We start from the raw sequence: 20,619 nt of genomic DNA, 5'->3' as shown, positions 1-20,619 counted from the left end.
CTCTCCTTATTCAATGTCTTTCTTATCTTCTTCTTTCTCTGTACTCTGTTTTCTTGGGTGGTTCAGCGTTCAAAATCCCATTACTTATTTTGCACCAAATCCAATGACAAAGTTTTGTAGTAATCTAATCTAAAAAAAAAAAAAAAAAAAGGAGATCTTTCACTAAGACCAGAAGAGGAAATAACTCAGCCAAGAAACAATGAAGCAAATATTTTATTCAAAGACTCACTGCTGCTGCTGAAAATGACCTCAGGCCTCCAGACAAACTGGATTGGGCCAATTGGTCCTTTTTTTGTAGTTTAAAAGATTTGTATTGATTTTAAAGAGCCACAAAATAAAACACAACAATAATACCAGCAACACAATTACAAATTCAGTCATACAGTGAAGGAGTAGGCTAATGGTTAGTGCAGCGGGCTTTGATCCTGGCAACCTGGGTTTGATTCCCACTGCAACTCCTTGTAACCTTGGGCAAGTCACTTAACCCTCAGGGATCTGTCCTGGGACCTCTTCTTTTCTCCATCTATACTTCTTCCCTTGGTACTCTAATTTCATCCCATGGTTTTCAGTATCAACTTTATGCTGATGACTCCCAGATCTACCTCTCCACTCCAGAAATCTCAGCCGAAATCCAGGCCAAAATATCAGCCTGCCTGTCTGACATTGCTGCCTGGATGTCTCAGTGCCATCTGAAACTAAACATGACCAAGACTGAACTTCTCATCTTTCCCCCTAAACCAACCTCTCCTCCTCCCCCATTCTCTATTTCTGTGGATAGCACTCTCATTCTTCCTGTCTCATCAGCTCGTAACCTTGGGGTCATCTTTGACTCCTCCCTCTCCTTCTCTGCACATATTCAGCAGACTGCTAAAACCTGTCGTTTCTTTCTCTATAATATCAGCAAAATTCGCCCTTTCCTTTCTGAGCACACTACCAGAACCCTCATTCACACTCTTATCACCTGCGCTTAGACTATTGCAACTTGCTTCTCACAGGTCTCCCAGTTAGCCATCTCTCTCCTCTTCAATCTGTTCAAAATTCTGCTGCACGACTAATATTCCACCAGTGTCGTTATGCTCATATTAGCCCTCTCCTCAAGTCACTTCACTGGCTTCCTATCCGTTTCCGCATACAGTTCAAACTCCTCTTATTGACCTATAAGTGCATTCACTCTGCAGCTCCTCAGTACCTCTCCACTCTCATCGCTCCCTACATTCCTCCCCGGGAACTCTGTTCACTGGGTAAATCTTGCTTATCTGCACCCTTCTCCTCCACCGCTAACTCCAGACTCCGTTCCTTTTATCTTGCTGCACCATATGCCTGGAATAGACTTCCTGAGCCGGTACGTCAAGCTCCATCTCTGGCCGTCTTCAAATCTAGGCTAAAAGCCCACCTTTTGATGCTGCTTTTAACTCCTAACCCTTATTCACTTGTTCAGAACCCTTATTTTATCATCCTCACTTTAATATTCCCTTATCTCTTGTTTGTCCTGTTTGTCTGTCCTAATTAGATTGTAAGCTCTGTCGAGCAGGGACTGTCTCTTCATGTTCAAGTGTACAGCGCTGCGTAAGTCTAGTAGCGCTTTAGAAATGATAAGTAGTAGTAGTAGCAGCATTATCCCAGGTACAAAAAAACTTAGATTGTGAGCCCCCTAGGGACAGAGAAATTACCTGTATATAATGTGTACAGTGTTGCATATGTCTGGTAGTGTTATAGAAATGATTAGTAGTAGTAAAAGTCACTGTACATTATATGTTAACTAATCTATCCATGGCTGCCAATTGGTCTTTTTCTAATATCTTCTGCTATGTAATTCTGATATTCCAGGCAGCATTCAGCTTTTGCCCCCGGAGATAGCCATTGCTTTCATAAGCTAAAGCATTCCTCCTGTTTCCAATTACCCTTTCTTCTCCTCATCTGGGATTACAGAAAAAAAAATGCTGTAATTGTTATACATTAAAGTATTATTTTCCCTTTCACAGGATATTCCATGCTGCAAAGCCAAGAGGTGATTCCTGTAGCTGCTATAAGCTTGCTCCCTCCACTGCTTGTTGCTGTAATGATAACAGTGATATTTTACCTCTATCGCACCCAAAGGCAGAGGAAGAGAACTAAGAACTGGAGCCAGGGTCAAGTAGCATGCAGTGAAGCACTGGCTGAAAATGGAAGAAATTACGACGAGAAGCTGTCAGTCATGATACATGATAGCAGCTCACATATGAGCCTAACGTGTGCCAACAGCATCAACCATAACACAGAGCTGCTGCCTATTGAGCTCGATGAGAAGGTAGGGAAAGGCAGGTTTGCCGAGGTTTGGAAAGCCAAACTGAAACATGCTACTTCTGGCCAATATGAGACCGTGGCTGTTAAGATCTTTCCCTGCGAGGAATACTCCTCCTGGAAAAATGAGAGCCAGATTTTCACCGATGTCCATCTCAAACATGAGAACATTCTTCAGTTTTTGACTGCAGAGGAGAGAGGAAATGGGCCAGAGAGAGAGTACTGGCTCATCACTGCCTACCACAGCAGGGGGAACCTGAAGGACTTCTTGTCCAGTCACGTCCTCGGCTGGACACAGTTGCAGAAGGTAGCAGGCACGCTGGTGAATGGCGTGGCTCACTTACACAGTGACTACACAGCCTGGGGGATGCCAAAGTTTCCAATTGCTCACCGGGATATCAAGAGTACCAATGTTCTAGTCAAGAACGAAATGGAATGTGTGCTGTGTGATTTTGGAATAGCTCTCAGACTAGACCCTTCCTTAACCGTGGATGATTTTGCAAACAGTGGTCAGGTGAGTGTATTTTTCTTTTGGTCAACTCAAATGCAAGCACATGATACCTACCATCTCTTTTGCCTCTTAAGTTGTAGAGTTGTGATATAGAACATGTGGTATTCATAGCTCTGCTGCACTCAAGTGTCAAGTGTTGAGGGCTGCAAAACAGATAACCTGAAGTTGCTTCCTAAGCAGGACTTTGCCCGGGGGGGGGGGGGGGGGAATGAATCCCATTCAATGCCGAAACTAGTGACCAAACTCAGGCTTTATATAACCACATTCTGGAAAGAGCCACAGACAAGGATCTCTGGCAACTGACCATTACTGCAGGAATTGGGATAAATATGTTAGGAGGAGACATAAACTGGGGGGGGGGGGGGGGGGGGGGGGGGGGAACGCCAAGTAATTGCAAATGAAGGCTCATAGAGCCATAGCTCAACAGAAACTGCTTCCAGACTGACCACCTGAGTCAGGAAATGGATACAAGGCATTCTGGCGGGAGAAGGGATTTTAACCAAAAGTACAGTCCTGATCTATTGAATCAGAGCTTAGACATCTCAGTTATCTGTGTCAGCTAATGTTATTGGATGCTATAGGAACACAATATAACACAAATATAAGGCATGTGGGAGCTCTCTAGCCAGTAGTTAGCCATGGTAGAAGGCCACAAATCCTTGCTGCACACTTAGATTTGACAACTTTCCAAGATCTGGGCAGGCCCCTTATCTTTATCACCAATATGCACTTCCTTTGTGGCTCAGTGGGACCCTTCTCAAGATTCTGATTTCAACTTATACTATTTAATAAGTACAGTCTAAATAACTCATACTATATATCCATTTTAGGAGAATGGCTATTGAGGTGCGTTTTGGACCTAACGCACATTATTTTCTCCTTAACTCATGTTAAAGGGCAATAATGCATTATATTACCGTAATGCAGGTTAATATTAGGTATCACAGGATATATTGTAATGAGATGCCCTTATACATTTGAAGGCTAGCGCATTTTCTGTAGCTAATGTATGCTGCAGAATAGTCTACCTAGAAAGTTCAGATTAGGGGTCATTTTGCTAAGGTTCGCTAACGATTAGCGTGCACTAAATGACGATACCCATAGGAATATAATGGGCGTCTTATTTAGTGCACGCTAAGACCTGGATTGGCCACTGTTGGAAACAGGTTACCTGGCTTGATGGACCTTTTGGCCTGATCCAATAGGGCTGTTATGTTCTTTAAAGTTGTATTTGAATATTCTTGATTTCCTTTTGTGAAGAATCAACTTTCACATTCATCCAAAATTAAAATTGTTTCCCTTCTCGAGAATCTCGAGAATTGGTTCGTACACTTGAGACTGAAAATTGTAATACAGTCTTGCACTTCATTAGTGAATTTCACTCCACAAATTGCCTGTCAGTTAAAGCACTGGCATTGATTACAAAGTGATGAGGACAGCAGCTCACAAGGAGCATTTTAAATGATGTTATATTTTTAATTAACATCAGATTTTGTTTTGCCGTTCTCTAAAACTTTGGGCAACATGTTGTTGCCTTTGAATCACAGGCTGGGGGATTCCTGATCTAAAGTAATTATAGCAGGATAGGGAAAAGGAAAGTTTATTTATTTATTGCATTTGTACCCCACATTTTCCTTCCTAGTGGTAGGTTCAATGTGGCCTACAGTTATTAAAGAGAGTAGCAGGTTGTAGGTTCAAGGCATAGATGGAAAAGATTAGACGTGCTTTCTTTATGGGGATTAGTTAATTGTGTTACCAGAGGTGCATATGAAGAAGAGCCTTGTGAGACTTCAGAAACCAAGCAAAGGATGTCCATGTGGAAGAACTTTCTGCCGATCAAGTAAATGAGTTTACAGTCTTTAAAGTCCTCAGAATAGTTAAATTAAAAAGTCTGAAATATGATTAAGGAAGATCCAGATAGAGGAAGACTTCTGAAATGAAAGGAAAGATCTGTTAAAGGTTTATGGATGTAGAGGCCCTTTTACTAAAGAATGCTAGGATCTGGGTTTAGCATGGTTTAATGCAGGGCTTTCCCACATTCCAAGGCCAGATTCAACATGACACAATTAGGGGCATTTTAAAATATTTTTTTTCAGGTCACACATAAAAAATTAGTGTGGAATCACTTACCGCCTTTTGCTAAGGGCTAGATTCTATATATGGTGCCTGAAAAATCCACGCGGAATACATTTCCGCCTAAGCATATTCTTTAAGTGATGCCTAGATTTAAGTATGTGTAGTTATAGAATATGTTTGGATTTTGGCATGGAACGCTAGACGCAATATATAGAATCCCAAGGTAAGTGCTTATGTATTAACCAGTTAGCGCATGTTAATCCAAACACACTAGCTGATTAACACTTCCACACTCACTCTCCACTCATCACACACCCATAAGAACATAAAAACATAAGAGTAGCCATACTGGGTCAGACCAATGGTCCATCTAGCCCAGTATCCTGTTTTCCATACAGTGGCCAAGCCAGGTCACAAGTACCTGGCAGAAACCCAAATCGTGGCAACATTCCATATAGAACCCCAAAGAATAGCAAGATTCTGGAATCCTAAAGAGCAACAAGATTCCATTCAGAATCTCAAAGAGTAGCAACATCCCGTGCTACAAATCCCAGGGCAAGCAGTTGCTTCCCATGTCTGCCTCAATAGCAGACAATGGACTTTTCCTCCAGGAATTTGTCCAAACCTTTTTTTAAACCCAGATACGCTAACCGCTGTTACTACATCCTCCGGCAAAGGGTTCCAGAGCTTAACTATTCGTTGAGTGAAAAAATATTTCCTCCTATTTGTTTTAAAAGTATTTCCATGTAACTTCCTCGAGTGTCCCCTAGTCGTTGTACTTTTGGAATGAGTAAAAAAATCGATTTACTTCTACTCGTTCTGCACGGCTCAGATTTTGTAGACCTCAAATCATATCTCTCCTAATCCGTCTCTTTTCCAAGCTGAAGAGCCCTAACCTCTTTAGCCTTACCTCATATGAGAGGAGTTCCATTCCCTTTATCATTTTGGTCGGTCTTCATTGAACCTTTTCTAATTCCGCTATATCTTTTTTGAGACACGGCAACCAGAACTGAATGCAATATTCAAGGTGAGAACGCACCATGGAGCGATACAAATGCATTATAGTGTTTCTGGTCTTACTCACCATCCCTTTCCTAATAAGTCCTAGCATCCTCTTTGCTTTTTTGGCCACCCCGCACACTGAGCAGAAGATTTCAGTGTATTATCTAGAGGAGTGTGGTAGCCATGTTAGTCCACTCTTAAGGTTATCAATAGAAATCAAACAAAATAAAACTTGGAAAAGAAAATAAGATGATACCTTTTTTATTGGACATAACTTAATACATTTCTTGATTAGCTTTCGAAGGTTGCCCTACAAGAACGTAAGACCTTTGAAGTCAGAATGATTGAATATTTTAACACCCAACAGAAAGGACTTAACAAGGATCTGGGGTTCCTAACCCATTATAAACCATAAAGCTGTATATCTCTGTTGATCACCCCACCCCTCACCTATCCACACCCATCCTGTTAGAATATCAATGATATGCTTTGATGTCCCCATGCATACCTCCGACCCACCCCCATCCTCCCACCCTGTCAGACTGTCATAGTAATGCTTGAATGTTTTCACTTATATACACTGTCAGCTAGCACATTTGCTTATTTCCGATCTGACGAAGAAGGGCAACCTTCGAAAGCTAATCAAGAAATGTATTAAGTTATGTCCAATAAAAAAGGTATCATCTTATTTTCTTTTCCATGTTTTATTTTGTTTGATTTCTATTGATAAGTGTATTATCTACAATGAGACCCATATCTTTTTCTTGAGCACTGACCCCCAAGGTGGACCCTAGCATCAGGTAACTATGATTCGGATTATTCTTTCCAATATGCATCACCTTGCATTTGTCCACAATAAATTTCATCTGCCATTTGGACGCCCAGTCTTCCAATTTCCTAAGGTCTTCCTGCAATATTTCACAGTCCGCACATGTTTTAACAACCTTGAATACTTTTGTATCATCTGCAAATTTGATCACCTCACTCATTGTTCCGATTTCCATATCATTTATAAATATGTTAAATAGTACCGGTCCCAGTACAGATCCCTGTAGCACTCCACTGTTCACCCTCCTCCATTGAGAGAAATGACCATTTAACCCCACCCTCTGTTTTCTGTCCAATAACCAATTCCTAATCCACACCAGAACCTTGCCTCCTATCCCATGACTCTTTAATTTTCTCAGGACTCTGTCATGAGGAACTTTATCAAAAGCTTTCTGAAAATCTAGATACACTACATGAACCAGCTCACCTTTATCCGTATGTTTATTCACGCCTTCAAAGACATGAAGCAAATTGGTGAGGCAAGACTTCCCTTGGCTGAACCCGTGCTGACTCTGTCCCATTAAACTATGTTTGTCTACGTGTTCTGTAATTTTATTCTTTATAATAGTTTCCACTATTTTGCCGGGCACCGATGTCAGGCTTACCAGTCTATAATTTCCCAGATCACCCCTAGAACCCTTTTTAAAAATTGGCATCACATTGGTCACCCTCCATTCTTCAGGTATTACAGATGATTTTAACGACAACTTGCAAGTTACATATTATTAACAGCAGATCAGCAATTTCATGCTTGAGTTCTGTGAGTACCCTTGGATGTATGCCATCCAGTCCAGGTGATTTACTACTCTTTAGTTTGTTAATTTGGCTCAGCACCCCCTCCAAAAAATGTTGTAAAAAATACTTAATACGCAAGGTAGTGAAGGCTAACAGGTAACATACCACAAAATGCTTTCAAGTGTTTTGCTGTAGCCTGTTTTTGCTGCACTAAGCGTATGTTAGGGCTTAATTCCCTTTATTAAAAGGGACCCCTAATAAGTACCTCTTTAATTTACGTATATTAAGATAATAGAAATCTTTTCAGACTGTTGATAACTTGTGCAGTGTTTTCACTCAATGGTTTTATCCTATCTAGAGCACTGTAACAGGTTATTGCTGAGACTCTCAAACTCAGCACAAGAGATCCACTTCAGACTGAGCAGAATGCAGCTACATGAATACTACCAGGGGCAACTGTTATGATTCTGTTTAACTCTGCTAGTCAGACAGGGGAATGCCTGGAACCGTTCCTGATTGGCCCATCTGGGCTGAGCTGACGTCAGTCTGATCTACTTAAGCTTACCCTTCCCTATAACCCTTGCTTTGGTGATGGCGTTTGTTTTTTGCTGAAGCCTTACCTTGCGCTGTTTGAGCTTTTGCTCTCTGTATTGTGGAGTTTGTTTTCTCCTTCCTTGCTGTAGCCCTCTGTTGCTCTGTCTCAGTGTGCTTGCTGCTTCCAGCGTGTGTCTGATTACCCCTCTTCCCTCACCTGTGATTTCCTCTGTTTGACTGTGGTGCTTTGTGGTAAGCTCATTTATCATTCTGTTCCAGGTTGTTTGTTTTGTTCACTTGGAGTTACCCTTTGTGCTGTTTTTGTATTTTGTCCTGTCTTTGTGGTAGATTTGGGACCTTTGTTTCTTTCCATGGGGTTGTTTGTTTGTTCTTCCCTGTGTTTACATTACTCTTACCCAGTGTTTCTGCCTCTGGCAGCTGTGTGTTCAGACCTTGGTTAACCCTTTGTCTGCAGTATTTTGCCTGCCTCTGGCAGCTGAGTGTTTGGAGCAGTCTTTCCCTTGTGACTGTTATAATTCTTTTTTTGCTGTTACTACCCTCGCTATTATTGTGTGCTGCCCTTTCTGAGCGGGGGTGAATCCCAGGCCCGGCTCTCTATTTGTTGCTGGCTTTTCCCTCTCCTGGCTGCTGGGGGAGGGGGGGGGGGTCTGTGCTCTCTGTATCCATATTCCTCAGTCCCTAATTTCTTTGTGTGCTGTGAGGCACAGCCTGATGTGTTTCCTGTAGTTACCTCTCTTAGTTCATTTTTCCCTAGTGTACTTAGCGAGCACTTAGTGTGTTGGTGCTCTAGTCCCCGTGGGGACCCCTTGTTTTTTCTTTCTCCCTTCCCTGGGTTTGAGTCGGTTCCAGTTAGGCCGTGAGGCCCGTATGACTCTATTCTGAGCAAGTGGGTTCCCGTTAGGCCGCGAGGCCCACCTGAATGCCCTAGCTTCCCCTTTCTGGTAGTGCAAATTGGTCGTGCGTGTGTGTGTGCAGGGCTTGGTAGCTGGGGTGGTGTATAGTACCTGTTTGGTCCATCCTAGGCCTTGGCCTAAAAGCTATATTAGGCCTAGGCTCAAGGGCTCACATCCAGCCTGACAGCAACCAGTTCAGGCATAAACTCCACTTTTATACTCCCTGCACTAGTTGCCAGTTGCTTGGTGTATTAAGTTAAAATCCTGACATTGCTCTGTAAGATTTTATGCAATAAAGCACCTGTTGCACCTTTATCTGCTACCTCGGCCATTGAGATCTCAGAATCGGTGCTTACTGGATTTGCCCATGTCATCAGGTTCATCTGGCTGAATCTCATTCTCATGTTTTCTCAGTGGAATTCACTTCCAGTTGAATTCCATCGAGATAACTAATGTGGCATCATTTAGAACGCAGCTTAAAGTGTATTTATTCAAACAGGCCTTTTCCACTATATTGTAATGATTACTGTATAATATGTGATATGAGATAATATTGCAAAGGCAGTACTGTTTTTACTTGTTTTAAATATTATTTTTTAAATTTTTGTATTTGTGCATATATTTCTTGTTGTTTTTACTTTATTTTATCTTATTTCTTGTGCAAGTGCAGTTGTACTTGCTTTGACATTCAGAAAGAGCGGGCTAGAGATCATTTAAATTAAAATAATTTGTCACAACATTTGTTATAGTAACACTGCTTCTTTGTGTAGGTTGGCACGGCCAGGTACATGGCACCAGAGGTTCTAGAGTCCAGAGTGAACCTGGAAGACCTCGAGTCCTTCAAGCAAATGGATGTGTACTCAATGGCCTTGGTTTTGTGGGAAATGGCCTCCAGGTGTGAAACTGTTGGAGGTGAGAATCCTGTAAAATGGATGTATGGTGGGAGGGGGCGGCAGGGTGTAGGGGATTTCTTAGACCAGGGGTAGGCAACTCCGGTCCTCGAGAGCCGCAGGTAGGTCAGGTTTTCAGGATATCCACAATGAATATGCAGGAGATAGATTTGCAAGCACTGCCTCCATGGTATGCAAATCTATCTCCTGCATATTCATTGTGGATATCCTGAAAACCTGACCTGCCTGCGGCTCTCGAGGACCGGAGTTGCCTACCCCTGTCTTAGACTGTTATCTTCTTCCATTCAAGCAGAATACCCATACGGGGATTATATGTTAGCTTTATCTTCTCAGTTCTTCACCGAGTTGAATTCCGAAAACTGCTTTTATCTAATGCGGTCTGACAATTTTTAAAAAACGTTTTCATTTCACATGCAAAGTCACTTCTATGCTGACATGGCATATATACAAAGATATGCCAATATTTTATAAATTTGTAATAGGTTACAAATGAATATGTTAATAAGTGTCTGAAAAGCCATATTTAAACCACATATCATATAACCTCAGCAGTGCTGAGTAAATCAGGACTCACCGAGCAAAACAGCCAACCCTACACAAAATGAAATTATTTATTTGCAATTTATCAATATAACATATCACAAACCAGAGTGGAGGAGTGGCTTAGTGGTTAGAGCACCAGTCTTGACTTCCAGAGGTGGCTGGCTCATATCCCACTGCTGCTCCTTGTGACCTTGGGCAAGTCACTTAACCCTCCAATGCCAATATAGCCCATTCAGTTTGAATGTGTTGTGTTGGTATTGCAGCACAGCTTAGTAAACAGGGGAGGGGGTTAGATTGTGAGCTCTCCAAGGACAGGGAAAGACCCAGTGTACCTGCATGTAACTCCCTTGAACTACTACTAAAAAAGGTGTGAGCAAAATCTAAATATATAAATAATAATATTATAGCTAATAGTAGTAGTATTTCCTATGGGATCAAACCAGGACCTTCAACTCCTCTTTCACCATTATAAAGAAACATTCTTTCTAATTTCTCCATTCTCTGCTCTCTCATAGCTGGAGAGCAACTCAAAAGGACATGAATTTATGTCCTTTTGAGTTGCTCTCCAGCTATGAGAGGTAGACAACCTGTCAATTTTATGATTTCTGTGGGTTTTTGAGCACTGACTGAATCATGTCAGCGCTATAGTGATCAGGTTTTTGGATAGTCACCATGAATATCCATAAGATAAATGTGTATAGATTGGATACTAGTACATTAAACATTCTTCCAATCATATGTATTCATGTATTTTGTCTCTTCAATCTCCTTGCAGCAGGAAGGGGACAGTGCTGTTCTAAACACAGGGCTATTGGTTCTGCTTGTAGTGCTGTAGTTTGTTGAATAAAATCCCAACATTTTCATTCAGTTCATAGTTTAGTTCAAATTCACGTGGAACTACTTTTTTCCCTGACATGCTCAGAACTTTAATTCTGGGATAGACCGTAGACGAGGGTCTTCCAATACATAGGAGTATTATTGGACTGTAGGCTTTCCTTGGATTATCAGATCAACAATTTAGCTCAAAAATTCTTCTTTTTGATGCATATTTTACAAAGAATACTGAAGTATTTTAATCAAGAACATTTCCGGCTCATAGTACAATCTATGATCCTGCAATGTAATCTATCTGGGAGTAGAGAGTTGCACGGGGACAGAAATCCAACCCGTCCCCACCAGAATCTAACCCAGTGGCGTACCAAGGGGGGGGGGCGGTGGGGGCGGTCCGCCCCGGGTGCACGCCGCTGGGGGGGGGGGGTGCCGCGCGCCTGTCGGCTCTTCGTTTTCATGCTCCCTTTGCCCCGGAACAGGTTACTTCTTGTTCCGGGGCAGAGGGAGCATGAAAACGAAGAGCCGGCAGGTGCGCGGCACACCCCCCCCCTCCCCAGTGGCGTGCACCCGGGGGGTTCTATCGCCGGGGGATCGGGGGGGTTCGCTGGTGGGGGGGGGGGGCGTCGCGCTGTTCCGGGGGGGCAGGACGCATCGGCGATCCGCCCCGGGTGTCAGACCCCCTAGGAACGCCACTGATCTAACCCATCCCCGTCTGTCCCCATGGGGAATCTAACCCATCCCTGTTCCAATTCCCTGCTGCCTGAGACATAGGTGCCTGCTCTGTAGGTGCTTGAGCACCTGTAGTGTTGAGAAAACCCCTTCACTATGTCCAGAGAAGGGTAATTTCCATTGGGTTTAGCAACCCAATCATTTGAAAAGTTGGTACCTATGGCCTGAGATTTGGGGCACTGGCCAGTAGAGTCAGCTCCCAAGACTGTTGTACTGTAAGACTTGAGGTACCTATGTCTCGCTAATGGAAGAGCCAGCTCTGGTACCATTGCTTTTGCATGAAGCTAGTAAGATGCAGATTAATGTCCCTGTTTTTGTTATTTTCTTGTAGAGGTAAAGAGCTACGAGCTGCCTTTTGGGTCAAAAGTCCGTGAGCAGCCATGTGTGGAGACCATGAGAGACATTGTGCTGCATGGCAGAGGGCGTCCAGACATTCCCAGCAGCTGGTGTGTGCATCAGGTAGGCAGATAGCCAGAAAAATGCAGAAAAGGCAAATCGACCCACCACTCATGGAGAAGTTGCAGAGAACAAAAAATTAGAATTAATTATGTAAGCACACAGCTGAGCATTTGACCCCTCTTCGTTATCTGACTCCTCTTCCCTCCCATCATAAAATACGTGATTATCTTTATATTCAGGATCTGAATGCAACATGTGCTGGTTGAAAATGGAACTACAAAAAATGCTTTTTTCATATAGTAACATAGTAGATGACGGCAGAAAAAGACCTGCACGGTCCATCCAGTCTGCCCAACAAGACAACTCATGTGTGCTACTTTTGTGTATACCCTACTTTGATTTGTACCTGTGCTCTTCAGGGCACAGACCGTATAAGTCTGCCCAGCACTATCCCCGCCTCCCAACCACCGGCTCTGGCACAGACCGTATAAGTCTGCCCAGCACTATCCCCACCTCCCAACCACCAGCCCCTCCTCCCAACCACCGGCTCTGGCACAGACCGTATAAGTCTGCCCAGCACTATCCCCACCTCCCAACCACCAGCCCCGCCTCCCAACCACCAGCTCTGGCACAGACCATATAAGTCTGCCCAGCACTATCCCCGCCTCCCAACCACCGGCTCTGGGTCAGACCGTATAAGTCTGCCCCGCACTATCCCCGCCTCCCAACCTCCAGCCCCGCCTCCCACTACCAGCTCTGCTATCCAATCTCGGTTAACACCAGCCCTTTTGTAAGAGGGGAATCAAATTAACTTTTTTTTTTCACCTTGTTTGTTTTTGCTGAATAACAGCGTTATAAATATGTTTTTATATGTAAATACTGGAACCCATATCACTGTGACAGCTAGGTCACATGGGGGCAGAAATCCCCAGACTGCTATGAGTGAAATCTCATGGAGTTGTAGCCTCAGCTGGGGTGGGTTCCAAGCAAATTCAACCCCCCCCCCCCCCCAAAAAAAAGGAGGCAAATAGCAGCAAAAAGTTAAAACGATATCAAACTAAAACAATTACATTAGCTTCCGGTAGGCTACACTGATATCTTGTTTTGTGTTTCATTAAAATATTGATTTTGGCTATTTATCAGAAAGGGCTGCTTTTAACTCCTACCTCTTATGCACCTGTTCAGTACCCATGTCTGTTTTATAATTCCTACCTTAAGTAATTCTCCTATCCCTCATTTGTCCTATTTGTCCGTCTTGATTAGATTGGAAGGTCTGTCGAGCAGGGCCTGTCTCTTACATATTCAGTCTACAGCGCTGCGTACGTCTAGTAGCGCTATAGAAATGATAAGTAATAGTAGTACTGATGTGCTCTGTTTGGGGGGGGGGGGAGGAGAGAGGTGGTTTATGGTTATTTTAAAATTTGATATACTACCTTTACTAACAAAAGATCAAAGCGGTTTACAAACAATACATTTTAAATAAAATGGAAATGAACTCCAATTAAAACAGGAAAGAACACACACTTACATCTTATATAGGTACCCTGTCCCAAGGGCTTACAATCTAAGGGCCCTGTTTTCTAAGGTACGCTAATGTTTGTAGCATGCACTAAACACTAGACTCACCCACATGTTCCTATGGGTGACTTTAGCATTTAGTGTGTGCTAAAAATGCTAGCGTGCCCTTAGCACGGATTAGTAAACAGGACCCTATGTTTGTACCTACGCAGTGGAGGATACATGGCAGCCTGAACCCTAGCAGTAGTACCATGAGACTACCACTAGAGGTTGTAGCTGCCATTTTGAACCCAGCACCAACATGAGCAGCAGTGCCAGTGACTGAGGATCACTCTTGCTTGACCTACCGTAGACCACCATGGGTTCCATATGGTAGGCTTAGGATTTGGAGCCTTGGCTTGCAGCATTAGGGGCTGAGGGGCTATGGGAAGGTAGGGACTGCTGCTTTATTCTCACATCAGCCTATTTAAGATATGCTCTCTAGGAGCTCTGGGGTGTATGTTGGCAGCCTGATGCTCCAAGCAGCAGAATAATGCAGTTTGCAAGGTCTCTCGCAAAATTGCATTATTCCTGTACCATGGGAGTCACTAACCTACAGTACTGTTATTGTAGGTTAGTGACTACTGAGGTAAACTACAGTATGGTAAAAGGCCAACTGTTATCACACCTTAGTAACTACCTCCCTCCCCCAAAACTTGGCTGCCAAAAACTTGCACTTTCTTCCATTGCTTATCATTTTGGTCACTCTTTCAGGGATACCCATGCTATTGCAGATCTTTCTGCCATCTGTCAAAAGAACAAAAACCCACAACACTTCCCTACTAAGCCATCTATAATAGTAACATATCCATGGGAGAGGGCCTCCCCTCACTTTGGACATGGTCCCCCCCAAACTGCAGCACCAGCATGCTGCCCCACCCTGCACAAAAACTAAGCGTGCTTTGGGGGTGGGCCGGGATGGCAGTAGCCCATAGAAACTGCCACTGACTACCAGCACTGGAGAGCACCAGGCCACCAGAGGAGGACCCTCTGCCACTAGCAGGGCATCCCCAATCCCCACCAGCTCAGTTATTTAGGAGTGACCTGGGGGGGGGGGGGGGGGGAAGGGGGGCACAGAGAGCAGAGCAGGCAAAATTGTGAACCCCCAGAAAAAATGAACTAAATGATATAGTACTTCCTATTAACAAGGCAGCATTTGCTCAAGATGTACAGCGGCATTGAACTGCCTACAATCACCCATTTTATAACTTTACAGAAATACAAATTCATCAGGATTATTACAAAACAGCCTAAAGGGAATCATCAATGAATAGACAACTACTACTACTTAACATTTCTAGAGCGCTACTAGGGTTACGCAGCGCTGTACAATTTAACAAAGAGAGACAGTCCCTGCTCAAAGAGCTTACAATCTAATAGATAAGAGACAAATATAGGACAATCAAGCCATTGTGACATCACTGATGAGGTTGGCTCTTAGGCATTGGTGGAATGAGGCATTATGACATCACAATCTCAGCTCTGGTTAAATCACTGCTATATGTAATACTACTACTACTACTTAACATTTCTAGAGCGCTACTAGGGTTACGCAGCGCTGTAAGAGAATCAAGGATCCCAGATAGAGATAGGATTAATGGGCTCATTTGGAAATTCTATACTTCACTTCTGTTGTCATTTCACTCCAAAGTTTTGCAGAATATGTTCAGTGAACCTATACTATAATATACCACACTATACTATAAGGCTTTGTATTATTTGAATATTTTTACTACTGTAATTGCCTATTGATCAGGTTTGATTTATTCTTACTGTACACCGCCTTGAGTGAATTCCTTCAAAAAGGTGGTAAATAAATCCTAATAAATAAATAAGTTGACTTTAATGCATCTAGCAGCGTTTCTATACTGGGAAACCTTCTGAACACACATTGAGATGGTATCAGTAAGTCTAATTACTGGATAAATTCCAAACTTTGAGAAGCCAAAAGAAACTCAGTAAATTTAGTTAGAAAAAGGAATGCTTGCAACCGGTCTAAGACTTGGTGATTGTGATTAAGTGCAGTCCTGTGGCTTTTGGAATGGGTGTCAGGACAATATCCCCAAATGAAGGAGAGAACCAAGCAGATCGCATGATACTAGTCAAAGAAGTTAACCAATCCACAACAAATTCTGGTGGGTTTGCCAAAAGGTATGCTGGGCACTCATCTCGAAAGCAACCTGTCAGATATTCCAAGTGCATTTTTAAAAAATATTTTAATCAAACCAACAGCTTTCACTACCCAGTGTAATGTAAAATGTGTAGTTAGAAACATAACATCACAGTAGAAAATCAAGCATTGCTGAAAAAAACAAAAAACAAAAACCCAACAACAACAAAAATGGTCTCTAAAACAAGTATCATAGTAACGTAGTAACATAGTAGATGACGGCAGAATACGACCTGCACGATCCATCCAGTCTGCCCAACAAGATAAACTCATATGTGCTACTTTTTGTGTATACCTTACCTTGATTTGTACCTGTCCTTTTCAGGGCACAGACCATATAAGTCTGCCCAGCACTATCCCTGCCTCCCAACCACCAGCCCCTCCTCCCACTACCGGCTCTGGCACAGACCGTATAAGTCTGCCCAGCACCATCCCCACCTCCCAACCATCAGTCCCGCCTCCCACCACCGGCTCTGGCACAGACCGTATAAGTCTGCCCAGCACCATCCCCACCTCCCACCACCGGCTCTGCCACCCAATCTCGGCTAAGCTCCTTAGGATCCATTCCTTCTGAACAGGATTCCTTTATGTTTATCCCACGCATGTTTGAATTCCGTTACCATTTTCATTTCCACCACCTCCCACGGGAGGGCATTCCACATTCCAAGCATCCACTACTCTCTCTATGAAAAAATACTTCCTGACATTTTTCTTGAGTCTGCCCCCCTTCAATCTCTAAAACAAGTATTTCTCCCTTCCAAAGTTTTCTAACCCTAATTTGAAAATACTTTCACACAGGCAAAAAAAACGAGTCAGGTTTGACCTTTAATCTCTCCTATTCCAGAAAAGCTGACTAAAAGAGGCACATCTCAAAGATTCTTCTATTCTTTACTGTCGCTGCCTTCTTCTCCTCTCCTTTTCCCTTTCATCTTTCAGTTCCACCTCTGCCTTGCCTCCTTTAAAAGATTTACCGAAAAGTCTTTTGGCTCCACTCGTGCCTGTACTGTCTCACCTTATCTGCTTCCTTCAGACTTATCAGGTATTCGTTTCCATGCTTTGTGCTTTATGGATGCTAATTAATCTTTCTACCCTTATAATTTCAGCTGTCACTTTGGAAAACCATACTAGTGCCTTCATATTCTGTATCAGGCGTGGGCAACATCGGTCCTTGAGGGCTTCAACCCAGTTGGGTTTTTAGGATTTCCCCAATGAATATGCATATTAGATCTCATGCATATTCACTAGGGAAATCCTGAAAATCCGACTGGGTTGAGGACCGAGGTTGCCCAGCCATGCTGTATACGGTAGAGCACCAGGTTGAAACCAGGGTTCAACTTCCATTTCTCTCATTGATGCTCCTTCAGATTTTGGCCACGTCACTATACTCTCCATTGTATGAGGTGGAAACTTAAGCTTGTAAGCCCTTTGGGGCACAGACCTACCACCTGTACCTGAATTTGTAACTCACCTTGAGCTGAGATTTGGAAAGACAAGTAATTAAATCTAAAACCCAAATCCAACAAAAGAAGATGTATACAATTAACACGTAACATAGTGGTACATTACCCCGTTTCTTCCATTCACAAACTCATGCATGTCACTTTGAGGGAATCATTTGAAACTGCCATGGTAATGTGTGTCTTAATAGGGTAACTGAGAATGTGTGAGTGAGTGTTCTTGGTGGGGTATAGTGTGCATAGTGATTGATAGTGTATGTGCATATATATTTAACAGGAAGAGTTTAGTTGTTTTGTGCAGATGTGAGGGTGGACCAGCAGAGGGTGTGCACGTATTAGCAGTGTGCATCAGATGCTGTGTGACTCTGCGTTTTCGGGGAGTGTGTATGTATATATACATATGGGGTAGTTGTGCATGCATAAGTTTTTGCTCCCTTCTTGCTGGTGGGATAGATGACCACCACCCAACAGGTGCTATCACTTAAGCAAAACAAGCACAAATTCTATTGCCCTTCCTATCGTTTCTTTCAGTTTAGTCCATTCTTCCATCATTTCTTTAAGATATCTATCCCACACATTTTAACAAAGCTCATACTGCATTAATTCCAGAGCTTTTCATTTTTGTACAGCCCCCTACTTTGGATCTTATGTGAAACCACTAGTGCAAACGTCCATCATTAAGTGGTAGGTGTGACGTGGGATGCCTTTGACTGCTCTCTCTTGACAAATAAGGCATCATCTCTCCATCTGGATGTGCTGCTTTATGCCATCCTAAAGTATGTGGAAGAGGCAAGTGTAGGCTGAGACTGGCTGGCATGGATCACAAAAATGAGTGTGTATGTTGGGAGAAGTGAAGATGGGGAAGCGAAGCTTAAAGAAGCGAAGCTGGGGAGAGGGTGTTAAAGGAGATGAGCTGTGGGAAGCGTGTATGAGGCAAGAGCTGCAGGGGGAAAGGGAGGAATGACTGGGGTGGGGATATACCGTGGAAGGAAATGTGTAGGGGAGCAATGGCCTTAGGTCAGGCCTGCTGCATTATCGGAGGGGAAAACCTGCCCCCCCTGCCCAACACTGTAGTGTGCCCATCTTCCAGTTTTTGGCACCAGCTATTTTTGCATACAATGGTCCTAGCTTCCAGCATCAGCATTTATTTGCCAACCTAGTTCTTGTTTTAAAAACTGAAGTTCACTGCTCTAAATAGTTCAGCTAAGATCCTGGTTTCAGTCTTAGACAGATGCAGGAAACAAAAAAAAGTAAAGCGGGACCTTACATTTTTCTCCTGGCCTTTTTTTTTTCCTGGTACTTGGATGTGCATAATGGACACCCTCTTTCCTTTGCTTGCTGGGTCAGACGCTGGCCACCCCCACGGTACAACCTTATATCCTTCCATGTACTGCTGCAGCCCCCAAAATAGCCAACAATTCTGTTCAAGTGCCTGCTACGGAATCTAAAACAAATCATGGAAGCCTTATACTTTTAACCCACATCTCAAAAAACATACTTTATGATAAAAAAATAAGAAACACCACAGAAAATTTCCAGACAAGTTGCACATGCCATAGAGATCTAATTATGATCTGGTAACATTCAGACAAGTGTGTACCTTCGGCTCCTCTACAATACTAAAAGCCTAAATGTTATTGTGTTCCAGGGAATGCGTTTTTTGTGCGACACCATCACAGAGTGCTGGGACCATGATCCTGAGGCTCGGCTTACAGCTCACTGCGTGGCAGAGAGGTTCAAGCTGATGGCTCTAATGGACAGTGAAGACACAGTCAACACCAGCCCAGAGAATGAGGACCACAGAAGAGCTGGCGAAAGTACAGATCCCAGAGCCAGCTGTGGCAACATCGCTTCACAGTAACGAAAACCCGGACGCTCTTAGCTCCAAGCTTAATAGAGACTGTAGATTCATTTTCAGCTTATATTTATAAACCTTAAAACAGAGAGTTCAGGTACCCCAGCAATGCACACAACAGCAGCCTTTTCTGTTTTACAAAAAGTGTGGTACCGCTAAGAACTGAGTTTTTGCTTTGTATTTAAAACTTAAAAAAAAAAGAACATCTTATCTTAAGAGGCACATACGTTTCATACAAAATTAACGACTAGCCTATTTAAAAGTTATGCAGCCTGCACTGAACATCTTAGATCAGACATAGGAGCCAGCTCTGTGAGTGCTTAAGCACCCCAAATATTGAAAAAAACTCCTAGACTGTGTCCAGGGATAGCCCTCCCGATGTTGAAAAGTTGGCTCCTATGATCACACATATTTAGCTTTAATAAAATTTGAGGGCACTACACAAAATGTCTTTACATTTCCCTGCCCCTTTCACCGAAGTTGCCAAGTTCCCCAATTCTGGGAGTACAACATTTTGGCCAGCCCAGGTTTTAAACTCATATCCTAGTGCAGGGTAGTATTTCTGCTCCCTGATTCTCCACATGGAAACCAGTGCTGCAGGTCACACAATACAACGGGGTGGGGTTTACAGAAATCCAGATCTGGCTGAAAAATTGGGTAACAGAGCAGCTCTGCTTTCAGACCCTCAGGGCTGCTTGCACTGCAAAAGCGTGAAGAAATAAAAAGCCCACCATATCGCCTTGAAGAAGCCAACCAGATGATCAATGTGGAATAATGAATTAGACGAGTAATATCTGGGGATAATCAGGTCAATACCATGGGGTTTTTTTTCCTGTTTACTGTTTAATTGATCTCCTTGTCTTGTTTCACTCTCCCTGTTTAGAGGTCTAAGGAAGAGAATAGAATTACCTGACTGAAATAATTCTTACATATTACTTTCTCTGTATTTCCAAGCAAGTTGTTTTATCGCTTGTAAAAATTTAAATGGTTATAAATAAAAAAATTAAAAAAAAAAAAGCCCACCATATCAAAAAACCAGGTAACTAGAGAATACAAATTAGGATATAGCATGGATTGGCTCCATACCCAGGTGTAGTTTGCCTGCTTACTTTTGGGGGGGGGGGGGAGGGAGGGAGGAGGTTTAAGAAAGTCATATTGGTAGTGAGGAGAACCAATTCAGTATTACTACCTCTAACATTTTTTTTGGTTGTGGGGGAGGGGGGGCACTGGTTCCATCTCAAGGGTTTGGCTAGGCACAGGGAATGGGGAGACAGCCCTTTTCAGAGA

The 20,619-nt window shown here is 43.0% G+C and overlaps 1 protein-coding gene across 1 annotated transcript in view; it reads left to right on the top strand.

The window, feature by feature from the left end:
• The window catches only part of LOC115474871 (TGF-beta receptor type-2-like), a 92,205-nt gene extending 72,061 nt beyond the window's left edge, over positions 1 to 20,144 (top strand). The window contains exons 4-7 of the mRNA XM_030210567.1: positions 1,983 to 2,794; positions 9,651 to 9,792; positions 12,226 to 12,353; positions 19,126 to 20,144. Coding sequence (XP_030066427.1) covers positions 1,983 to 2,794; positions 9,651 to 9,792; positions 12,226 to 12,353; positions 19,126 to 19,338 — 1,295 coding nt within the window. The 3' untranslated portion in view covers positions 19,339 to 20,144. The remainder of the gene's footprint in view (positions 1 to 1,982; positions 2,795 to 9,650; positions 9,793 to 12,225; positions 12,354 to 19,125) is intronic.
• Positions 20,145 to 20,619: the final 475 nt, after the last annotated feature.

Source organism: Microcaecilia unicolor, chromosome 7, assembly GCF_901765095.1.
Source record: "Microcaecilia unicolor chromosome 7, aMicUni1.1, whole genome shotgun sequence".
NCBI lineage: Eukaryota > Metazoa > Chordata > Amphibia > Gymnophiona > Siphonopidae > Microcaecilia > Microcaecilia unicolor.
The sequence above is the reverse complement of the archived record's forward strand: the minus strand, read 5'-3'. Positions and strand labels throughout refer to the sequence as shown.